The sequence below is a fragment of the Aquarana catesbeiana genome, linkage group LG04 (assembly GCF_042186555.1).
Source record: "Aquarana catesbeiana isolate 2022-GZ linkage group LG04, ASM4218655v1, whole genome shotgun sequence".
NCBI classification, from domain to species: Eukaryota; Metazoa; Chordata; class Amphibia; order Anura; family Ranidae; genus Aquarana; species Aquarana catesbeiana.
The window spans coordinates 361,629,941-361,642,447 of NC_133327.1; the positions used below are offsets into that span (position 1 = coordinate 361,629,941).

Genomic DNA, 12,507 nt, shown 5'->3' on the forward strand with positions numbered 1-12,507 from the left:
TTCTAAACGTCGCCTATGGACATTTATTAAGGGTCAAAGTTTGTTGCCAATTCACGAGCGGACGTAATTTTGAAGCATGACATGTTGGGTATCAATTTACTCGGCGTAACATTATCTTTCACAATATAAAAAAAATTGGGCTAATTGTACTGTTGTCTTATTTTTTAATTCAAAAAGTGTATTTTTTCCAAAAAAACTGCGCTTGTAAGAGCGCTGCGCGGTTTTATATATATATATATATATATATATATATATATATATATATATATATATATATAATTTTTGGGGGTTCTAAGTAATTTCCTAGCAAAAAAAATGGATTTCAATTTGTAAAACAACAGATCTCAAGAAGAGGCTCGGTCTATAAGGGATAGCTGGAAAACATGTATTCACAAAACAAGGGTATTGGTAATAAATATTCACATCTCAAAGGATATTTAAGAATGATTAAAAAGGGCAGGCTACAAATAATAAAAACGTTTTAATTAAAATGACATGGTACATCACCAAAAATGATTTGCAATGATTCTCTGGTGTATTCTGCATGAACTGCTAGAGGACATCAAAGCCTCTCTCGCTTCTGCATACAACTCTACTCAGCCTGGTTCTTCTGAACCCATAAACCGATCAATACACCCCAAGGTGGCTGTTACCAATGCACTACATGTGGTGTTCTTACCATGTACACACCAAAAGGCTACAATGTTCAAAACAAATGTTAAAATTTGGAAACTGAATTATTCTCAATAAAAATGATTATTACAAAAAGGGGAGCAAACTTAATTAAAATGGAGAAGAGCTGCTCTACTACAAATATCATCAGATGCTTTCTATTATTAGATTGTGCTTGTTAAAAGGAAAAACATCATGTCGTTGAAAGCACTGCTGAAAAGTAATGGGTGTTATAATTGCAGGTTTCTTGATGGAGTGAAAAATAATCATAAACCAGAAAACAATGTAGAAAAATGAATATCTTTCAGAACAATATCATTTAACACACATATTTTCAGCTACCCCAGCTGGTGTGCAAATACAAACAAATGTCTTATCCACCAGCTTATGATGTAGGATTTAGAAGTTGTACATGTAGTGTGGAGCAGTGGGTCTTACTTCTCAATACTTTGCACATATTCTAAGAAGTCATTCTCACACACTCAGTGGATACTCCATGGTATATGTAACTATGTAAACTATTTTGGAAACCAAGTGAACGGAGTCCCCTACAAAACCAACAAGAGTGCTTATTCTATTTTTAAAATCATACGGCATGCTGGAAAGCATTATTATACGTTTCTAGGATACAGCACACTTTAGATGGTGCCTGAGATAGTCACACAACAGGGGGTATTTGGTAAGTGTTTGTTGTATACAATATAATAAAGTTAGGAAACAATGCAATGCAATACAGCACTACACACAGTTAAAAAAAAAAATCATTTCATTAGAGCGTGGAAATACTCAGGAGAATACTTTTTCTGTTTAGGACATTCTGTAACGGATATCCCTGATAAAAATGACAAGCTCGCCAAGTACTAAGCGTTCCAGAAAGTGGTCATTACACACAAACACATACAGCACAATACAAGCATCAAAACCGAGAATGTATTATCCAGAGAAAGTGTTTTTTTTTTTCCCCTGTACCTTAGAATGTGCATATCTTGCAGATGTATGCATTTAACAAGGTAAAAAGAAATTGCCTGAGCTTCCATCTAGCAATTGTTAGGAGGTCAGCATTCAGCAGAATAAAGAAAAGCATACAGCAAAGAGGTTTACACTTAACAATCCAACAGGTACTAAACCTTAATTCTGTGACATATTTGATCACATTTAAACTTAGCAATTATTTAATCAGAAATGTGATTAACTAGTATATCACTATACTAAAAGGATGAAAAGTGCTTTTTCTACATTTATAGTTAATTGAAAAGCTGTCTAAACCACAAAAAGCATAGCAATTACAGCTGAAGACGCATTTCAAAATGATATCCTTGGAATGAAGCATCTACTTATATGCTGTGTAGTTTAATTTCTTGTAATGGGATTCTTTTAATTTAGATTTTACTGGGTGGTTAATGGGTAAAATCTGTAAGTGAAGATCAGTTACATTAAGACAAAGAATTAACAAGGGAATGCTACTAAGGCAGAACTCAAACAGGTACTTTCTGCCCTGTCAGTTAAAAGAACCTTTGCCCTAAAGCCCAACCATTTTCTTTAGTTTTGGACACAATAAGGAAGGGTTAGTTGACTTTTGCCAACTTTCTAATGTGATCTATGTCCCCATATCAGTGATTTTACTTCCTTTCCTTTGCTTCCTTTCACAGCAGAAGTGAACAAAAGTCTCCTCCCTTCCTGTCTATTTGATAGGAGTGTGCCAGAACAGGACGTGAGGGCGAATAACCCCAATGATGTCATAGGCCATGATAAAATCTAAATATCTGGTAGAGTAAGGAAGGTTTAGTAGTTTGTCAGGATTTTACAGCAGTCTGTTACCCCATTAGACTTCCTCTTATTTCCTGGCCTGGTGGAGGGCATCCATCTGAATTTACTCCTTGGAGAAAAAGATAGCATTTAAAACTCATAGTATAAAAAACTTCTCAATGGACACACAGACTCACACCAGGCAGGAATTCTAACCTTTTCCCCTCCATCAAAAACCAAAAACGATGTGACTGTATTTGGGATTTTTTCCTTCACCACCATCTTCGTGTAAGCTATGAGAGTGAGCTTTATAATCCTTCGATGATCAAATGAATAGATGCGTTTACAGCTGGTATGACAAGACCCCAGAGCTTACAATACGTAGGATCATTTTTATACAAACATTAAAAAGTGCTTTGCCGAGCTGCTGCATGTCGTATCTTTTGGCATATAACACTTGTCGGACAGCCAGCTGGTAGCTTTTGCGGGAATGATTGCAGCTGCACAAAAAGCCTTAAAAAGGGATAAGGCCACCTTTTAACAAAAAATAATACATGCACATTTTTTTTTGCAGGTAAAAAAAAAAAAAAAATGTACATTATTTTTTGTTTCTGGAGCCTCTAAAGACAATATGTATCAAAAGAATGGGTGCACGAGGAAAAACATCCAAAAAAAAAAAAAAAAAAAAAACTACAGCTATGACAATATAAAATAAATAACTAATAAAAAAAAAAAGAAAAAAAAGAGAAAAAAGGGGTATACCGTCTAACAAGAAAACAAAACAAAAAAAAAAAAAACACAACTTTAGTTGGTTACCCTAGAAACTGATCAAAATGAACTACAACCACGCATCACATTTACATTCATTTGTGTGCCACTGCTGTTTGTTGTCCAGGTTAATAGCTGCTATGAAAAACATTTCAAATCATTACTCTAATGCCCTTTCTAAATCAGCGATGCCATTAAAACCAGGCCATGCGAATAGATAGATGGATGCAGCTTCATAACACAAGCTTCCACAGGAGGTGAAAAAAATATGTTGTTTTTACGTTCTTTCATAATTTAGTCACAGGGTCTCTAATGGCGCTGTTTACTGCTCTAAAAGCCACATAGCTTTTCATTAAAGTTCACATTTTCCAAAGGAAACATTGTATTTTGTACAATGACAGCTTAAAATGGCGTTTCCTCAGCTTGGCATGGTTTGCAGGAAAGCTCTCCACCCTTTATAAAAAACAGCTATGTATTACCATCATTCCTGCGTGTTCCGCTTGGTGAAATGATTGTGTGTGGTTTGTTAAATATTCATTACATTCTTCTTCCCAGAAAAACTCTGGCCTGACCTATAACTGGCAGAATTTCTTTAATCTGTGTCAGACAATGCAATTATCACTATCTCACTAGACGACAATGTCTCATATGCAACACTAAATTTATGGCAGCTAATTCCTGACACAGGCAGACAAATTTTTTTAGAATTATATTATATATATATATATATATATATATATATATATATATATATATATATATATATATATATAAATAAATGTAATGTTACACGCACGCTATGGCTGAAGTGAGAAATCAAGCAACACTTCAGTCATTTATAATTATTCTATCTATACACATTTTCCCCCCAGAAAAAGCAGCATAGCAATGTTTCCAGAAACATAAGGCTGATCTGCTATGTGAAGTACATCTGTGCATTTGTCATCGTAAAATGGATGTTCATAATTAAAACTGTGTCAGGGACCCGAATCTAAACATTTTTCTGCTCTGACACTTTGTGACAAATGATGGATAAGAGCATCGGCACACGCAATGCATATGATTTCTGCTAACAAATGAGGAAGCTGTCATAAATTTCAGCCGCTGTGTGCTGTAGGGATAACAGGCTGCTGATTAAAAGGAAATATTAATATTGGAAGCTGTGCTTCCCAAAATGACATTGCAAAGATACCCAGAACTCAGAACTTGACATTTTTAAACCATGAAGTGCACTGCTAAGCAATATACTGAAACAGAGGATCTGTGTGCCCTTCATTTATTGCAAAATATGAGCGCTACAGCTATAGCTATTATCTGACTACACCTAAACTGCTCACAAACTAAAGTTCTTGCACACGGATGTCACTGAATGAAACGCTTAGCGTTAGTTTAGCGCTGTTAATAATATGATGGATTAGTAATGTCACAGAATAATGGCAGTGCAGAGACTCAAAACGATTGGATTTCTTTACACAGATACCATACCCCTGTTGAGTAAATGCTGTCTTTTCTGGCTCACATCAGAGCGTGAAGTGTATCTTTCCAGAGACAGTTTACAAGCACATCTTGACATTGATCTCATCACTCACCTTGTTCTCCTGTGTAACAAGTATGCTGGCCCCTCCTGGTTTTAAGGGCACTTCTTCCATAGCTCCGAACACATCGGTCTCCACGGAGAAAGTCAGTTCCAGTCCCAGGTCACTAATATCATTATCTAAAATCCACTGCAAGTTCTTTGCGTATTCTGGGTCAATGGAGGCCACGTCCTGATAATTTACTGGGATACCTGCAGTATTTAAAGCATGCAGATATTTAGGAAGAGCGTTCTTTTCATTCAATTTACTCATTCAGGCATCTCTTGCATTAAGCTGCCATCTTCAGGAGAAGAAATGCACTGCAGCGCATCTAAAAACTTGAGAACTTAAAAATAAGAGCACTGATTTTACTCTAAACTATACATTTTATAAAGAGCACGGATTTTACTCTAAACTATATATTTAATAAAGCTGGCCCTAAATTAAAAAACATATATTACATATATTATTCTGGCCACTTAAAGTTGTGCAGGTTTATAAAATTTTAAATTTTTAATAGCTTATTTACAATTTGAAATATTTGGCATGCATTTCTGGTTCCCACAAATCACTCTATTTCAACGTATGAAATATGTTTGTTTTATGTTGTGGTTAAGAAAACCACTCCTCAATGGACATTATCAGTTTGGAATTGATTCACCAAAGATTGTTAAATGAAACAGTCCCAGAAAACTGCACTTGCAAACAAAAACGTATATCCTCAACTCTCTGCCCTCCTCATCAAACTGTAAAACAAGTAAGATTCAGACATGATTAACTTTTTATTTCTGCAGTCTGTTGAAGATCAGGTAGTGTTTGCAGCTTGCTGAAAAACCAGCAGTACTCATGGCACCATGCTAGGCCATAGAGAATAATGGCAATCAACTGTGCATGTACCAAGTGATATATATGTATACACAGCCATGCAATGAAACCAATAAAGAAAAAAATACCTAAAGATGGTCAGAATATATTTGTCAAAAAACCTCTCTTCATAAACCTTTTTTTTTTTTACTTGTTTAAGCTACCTGACCAAAACTGCAAAGAGGAATAGAAAGATGTCTAAAAAGATTTAATACTGACATCAATATTTTGGCATGGCAAGCTGCATTTTCAGAACTGTAAATCACTACGACTCAATGAAGAAATGCATTAACAAAAACAAATTTAAAACAAATTGCATTTTGATAACTGTATAGTGTTTATAGTTTATGTTTTCAGTATCTGAATTCCATTTTTTTTTAAAATTTCCTGCGCATTTGCATTTTTCTCTACATTCACATAACAAAACAAAGTAAAAGTGACAATGGTTGGGACAAACTAGAACACTGTTAAAGCCTGCCACTCACTTTTGTTGGGCTGCTTGACTGACATGTGAACTTAACAATAATTAAAAATAGGCTACGTTATTATGCTTTGCCCTCACAGATACCACTAGAATACATTTGATTTGTAATAGTGATCATTTTAAAGCGGATCTACACTGCATCTGAGAACTAAGAAACCAAAAACACTAGTTAATTAATTTTAAGACAACCCCCCCCCCCCCCCCCATTCATCCCTGTCTTCGTGCATTATCCTGCTGAGAAACCACTTTGCAAAACACCCCTTGTATTTTTGGCAGTGGCCATCTTGCATAAGGGCAGATGATTCATGAAGCATTTACTTCCTGGAATCCATCTGCCATTAGTTCAGGCATGCATGCAGGAGAGTGTGCTTAGCTGATAAAATCCCTCCTCTCCTGAAGACTCCTGGGATGTATGACATCATTTGCCTAGGCATGGAAACCGGGAAGTAACTGAAGAAATGTTTAAAAAAAATGTAACACAAGCAAATATGATAAAAGTTCCTATCCATTTACTAATGCTAGCAGTATTAGGATTAAAAATAATCAATGGTGATTGGGAGAGTGAAGTTCCAGTTTAAGTAATATTCCAAAAAATAAAAGAATTCATCTTTTAATAATGCCCACTGCTGTCCAAACTCTTTATATTCATACCAAGGATGTGCTTGTAAAATGATCTGGTGAAGTAAATGTTGACCAGTTGCCTATGATAAAGTGCAAGCCCCAGAATTTCGCCAGCAAATCTGAAATAATTCAGGTGGTCTGGATTCACTGAGGAGTTACTGTTTGGCTGGAACGTTGTCCCTGTTGAAAATATGAAAAACAAATAGTTTTAAACCAGAACATCAATAAGCAAAATTAAATTTATTAAAGGGTCAGCAGTTTCACATAACCAGGATAAAATACAGGAGACACGTTTGCTTAAAAAGTTCACTAAAAATTTCTGCAGGGAGAATTCTCATCTAACCAGCCTGAAGTAGTTGAAAACCTAATGTGCACCTATAATTTAGTAGTAAAAATAGGAAAGAGGAAGTGTGGAGGTAGAGGGGTAGGTGAACATTGTTTATCTTTATCTACAATAGTGTCTGCAAGGTATCAGGATAGAGTTAGGAAGTTAGGTTGTGGGAGAGTTAGGTGTAACAGATACAGCTATGAACATAGAAAAGGGTAATGACACGGCACACAAACAGCCAAATAAAATGGCATGCCCGGGAAAAAGAAACTATCGAAGTTCACACTTTTTTTTTTTTTTTAATTATATATACAGTATGTCACAAAAGTGAGTACACCCCTCACATTTTTGTAAATATTTTTTCTCATGACAACACTGAAGAAATGACACTTTGCTACAATGTAAAGTAGTGAGTGTACAGCTTGTATAACAGTGTAAACTTGCTGTCCCCTCAAAATAACTAAACACGCAGCTATTAATGTTTAAATCGCTGGCAACAAAAGTGAGTACACCCCTAAATGAAAATGTCCAAATTGGAACCAAAGTGTCAATATTTTGTGTGGCTACCATTATTTTCCAGCACTGCCTTAACCCTCTTGGGCATGGAGTTCACCAGAGCTTCACAGGTTGCCTCTGGAGTCCTCTTCCACTCCTCCATGACGACATCACAGAGCTGGTGGATGTTAGAGACCTTGCGCTCTTCCACCTTCGTTTGAGGATGCCCCACAGATGCTCAATAGGGTTTAGGTCTGGAGACATACTTGGCCAGTCCATCGCCTTTACCCTCAGCTTCTTTAGCAAGGCAGTGGTCATCTTGGAGGTGTGTTTGGGGTCGTTATTATGTTAGAATACTGCCCTCCGGCCGAAAGGGAGTGGCTCATGCTCTGCTTCAGTATGTCGCAGTACATGTTGGCATTCATGGTTCCCTTAATGAACTGTAGCTCCCCAGTGCCAGCAGCACTCATGCAGCCCCAGACCATGACACTCCCACCACCATGCTTGACTGTAGGCAAGACACACTTGTCTTTGTACTCCTCACCTGGTTGCCACCACACATGCGTGACACCATCTGAACCAAATACGTTTATCTTGGTCTCATCAGACCACAGAACATGGTTCCAGTAATCCATGTCCTTAGTCTGCTTGTCTTCAGCATTTCTTGTGCATTATCTTTAGAAGAGGCTTCTCTCTGGGACAACAGCCATGCAGACCAATTTGATGCAGTGTGCGGTGTATGGTCTGAGCACTGACAGGCTGACCCTCCCACCTCTGCAGCAATACTGGCAGCGCTCATACGTCTATTTCCCAAAGACAACTTCTGGATATGATGCTGAGCACGTACATCCAACTTCTTTGGTCGACCATAAAGAGGCCTGTTCTGAGTGGAACCTGTCCTGTTAAACCTCTGTATGATCTTGGCCACCGTACTGCAGCTCAGTTTCAGGATCTTGGCAATCGTCTCATAGCCTAGGCCATCTTTATGTAGAGCAACACATCTTTTTTTCAGATCCTCAGAGAGATCTTTGCCATGAGGTGCCATGCTGAACTTCAACTGACCAGTATGTGAGAGTGAGAGCGATAACACCAAATTTAACACACCTGCTCCCCATTCACACCTGAGACCTTGTAACGCTAACGAGTCACATGACACTGGGGAGGGAAAATGGCTAATTGGGCACAATTTGGACATTTTCACTTTGGGGTGTACTCACTTTTGTTGCCAGTGGTTTAGACATTAATGGCTGTGTGTTGAGTTTTTTTGAGGGGACAGCAAGTTTACACGGTTATACAAAGCTGTACACTCACTACTTTACATTGTAGCAAAGAGAAATTTCTTCAGCGTTGTCACATGAAAAGATATAATAAAATATTTACAAAAATGTGAGGGGTGTACTCACTTTTGTGAGATACTGTATATATATATATATTATATTTATGTATTTTTTTTAATGGTAGTAAGCGTTTTTTGTCAGAAGACAGTTTGTATGATTCTTCTGCCACATATCATCTGCTAGCTAAATTGTGCAGTGCACAGTACACCCCCTGCATCTGTACTGATTGTCAGGATGTAACGCCAAGTACACATGCACAGGAGTTGCACCATCACTGGCTGTTCAATGGCTGAATAAAGAAAATACTGGGCCTAGAAGAAGCTGCGGAGAAGAGAACAATGATGTGGCAAAAGGAAGCATGGACCTTTCATCGCTGGAGAAGGGTAAGCATGCTTTTGCACATTATTGCAAGTGCTCTTGCAAAATCCACGGTGGCTCAGTTCCACTGTAAAGAAAACCTGTTCTCACTACAATTTTAGTAAACAAACCCTTAAGCTGTGTAGTAGACACTTTATTTCCATCTGAATCTTTCAAATTGGTTGTAAAGCCTTACATATACCCAGTGAAGGGACTATGCCTCAAAAAATCCTCCTACATACAAGCTTAAAGCTTGTCTGAAAGCTCAGAAAAAAGGGGGCAGAGAGCTGAAGTTACAGGGAGAGTTCTGAGAGCTGATTGGAGGGAAGAAACACACCTCTTCACACAGCTCACAGGAACAGAGCTGAGGCTGTCAATCTGCTGGAGGTCCCTCCCCTGTCACCATTTATCTCTTGATGTCAGAAGTGACTCATGCAGATTGCAGAGGAACAAAGCAATAGACAGAAATGACGCTTAGTGCTTTTCATTGAGACAAGTACACACTATAGAGCAGGGGTCTCAAACTGGCGGCCCTCCAGCTGTTGTGAAACTACAAGTCCCAAAGTATTGCAAGGCTAGCAGTTACAAGCATGACTCCTAAAGGCAGAGGCATGATGGGACTTGTAGTTTCGCAACAGCTGGAGGGCCACCAGTTTGAGACCCCTGCTATAGAGGGATATGCTTTGTTCATTTCATGTCTGAGGTTTACAACCACTTTAAGAGTTGTGGGTGGCGCGAGTTAAAAAATATATTCTGTTCGATGCAGTTTATCACAAAATATACATTACGCAGTGATACATTTTAAAATGACCTTTAGAATGGGTAGTGGGGTCCCCCAGGGTTCTGTGCTGGGACCAATCCTGTTTAATTTGTTCATAAATGACCTGGAGGATGGGGTAACTAGTTCAATCTGTGTATTTGCAGATGATACTAAGCTAAGCAGGGCAATAACCTCTCCGCAGGATGTGGAAACCTTGCAAAAAGATCTGAACAAATTGATGGAGTGGGCAACTACACGGGAAATGAGGTTCAATTTAGAAAAATGTAAAATAATGCATTTGGGTGGCAAAAATATGAATGCAATCTATACACTGGGGGAGAACCTCTGAGGGAATCTAGGATGGAAAAGGACTTGGAGGTCCTAGTAGATGATAGGCTCAGCAATGGCATGCAATGCCAAGCTGCTGCTAACAAAGCAAACAGAATATTGGCATGCATTAAAAAGGGGATTAATTCCAGAGATAAAACGATAATTCTCCCGCTCTACAAGACTCTGGTCTGGCTGCACCTATAGTATGCAGTTCTGGGCACCAGTCCTCAGGAAGGATGTACTGGAAATGGAGCGAGTACAAAGGGCAACAAAGCTAATAAAGGGTCTGGAGGATATTAGTTATGAGGAAAGGTTGCGAGCACTGAACTTATTCTCTCTGGAGAAAAGACTCTTGAGCGAGGATATGATTTCAATTTACAAATACTGTACTGGAGACCCCAAAATAGAGATAAAACATTTTTGCCAAAGAGAGTTTAACAAGACTCATGGCCACTCATTAAAATTAGAAGAAAAGAGGTTTAACCTTAAACTACGTAGAGGGTTCTTTACTGTAAGAGCGGCAAGGATGTGGAATTCCCTTCCACAGGCGGTGGTCTCAGCGGGGAACATCGATAGTTTCAAGAAACTATTAGATAAACACCTGAACGACCACAACATACAGGGATATACAAGGTAATACTGACATATAATCACGCACATAGGTTGGACTTGATGGACTTGTGTCTTTTTTTGACCTCACCTACTATTTAACTATGTAAGAATCACCCTAAAGGATTGTAAAAAAATGAATAGTATCATACACAGTGCCTCACAGCAGCTTTGGCAACGCATGCTGCATGCTAGGAAGCCCCGTCCACACAAGAGAACTAAAGCAAATTTGAAATACATAAAACATAATTACATTACAATATATCAGGCTATGATGGTTCAGAAATTCAGTAGATATCTAAATGTAATGTGTCAGCAAATTTTCTCCATTGTTCGAGGTGCAAAGGTGGACTAGAATAAAGCATCTTATGGATGTGTATCTCCAGAGTGATTTTTACTTTTTTTTTTTTTTTTTTTTTTTTTTTTAATAGCTTTTGATTACCTACCATCTGCTGATTGTGTGAAAAGGGCATAATCAGGATTGATAATTTCAGAAGACAATATGTCAAACCATTCTCGCACAACTCCTTGTCCCTAGGATACAAAATGTATATAAAAATTGTAAAATAATCACTAATATAAGGGGAAATTAATCAGATGGTGCGTTTAGATTCCGCTGTGATTGCTGTCAAAATCTCAAACCCTTCAATGTACAAGGCTACACGTAGTTCAATAAAAATGACATGTATGATTATTTATGATCCACTGATCACGTTTGATGTAACTTTTTTTTTTTTTTTTTTTTTGTGTTACAGATTTGAATAAATTATGGACACTACACTTAAATATTCTGTAAAACGACAGCCTGAATGAAATGCAAGGACCAACCCTTAAGTCAGGTTGCCATTTTACACATACCTTTTCTAACATGCAAACCATAACTTTTATCAAGGAAAAGGCTAGCTTATCCCTACTGGTTCTTCATTGGGAGTTTATTTCACCTGATAAAATACAAGAAATATAAATGTAACAAAATAATTATTTTAATAGTGACTGGAAAAAAAATAAAAAAAAAAAAGTCAGAAAAATACTAGGGGATACCAACAAGCAAAAGCCCTGTAAATTTTATTGCTTTCCTTGGGCCTCATTTATGCAGAAAATGTGCAAAAAGGTAAAAGAAGAAAAAAAAAAAAATCAGGCTTTTGCAATTATTTATTCAAAAAGCCAATTAGTCTGATTACATCAATTTGGCTTCTTAGTTTTCTTTAACACTTTCAGTGGTTAGTCTTATTTCACCAGTTTGGTTCTTAGAGACCTTTCACACTGACAGCGTGGGGGCGCTAAAACTAGCGGCGCTAGAGGGGCACTTTTAACCCCTGCTAGCAGCAGAATAAAGGGTTAAAAGCAGATGTGAATATACAAAGCAAAAAACATGTAAATAAAGTCCAAATAAATGTGCTGAATGTTCTGATCCGCATTTTGAACTGCAATGGACCACAGACGCTCCAGGACTTTTCAGGTGCAGAAACGCCACCCCCACATGTGTCCCCACTCACCAAATGTCGATGACCCCCAGCTCTGTAGTCTGGGGGTCACTTCAGGCTTATGCGATGGTATCCAAA

The 12,507-nt window shown here is 37.7% G+C and overlaps 1 protein-coding gene across 3 annotated transcripts in view; it reads right to left on the bottom strand.

Annotated features, from left to right (window-relative positions):
• The window catches only part of HACE1 (HECT domain and ankyrin repeat containing E3 ubiquitin protein ligase 1), a 160,367-nt gene that overhangs the window by 47,620 nt on the left and 100,240 nt on the right, over positions 1–12,507 (bottom strand). For all 3 annotated transcript variants that reach the window (XM_073627003.1, XM_073627002.1, XM_073627004.1), the window contains 3 exons: positions 11,392–11,479; positions 6,760–6,909; positions 4,776–4,972 (listed from right to left, as the gene is read on the bottom strand). In XM_073627003.1, the coding sequence (XP_073483104.1) occupies positions 4,776–4,972; positions 6,760–6,909; positions 11,392–11,479 (435 nt within the window). The remainder of the gene's footprint in view (positions 1–4,775; positions 4,973–6,759; positions 6,910–11,391; positions 11,480–12,507) is intronic.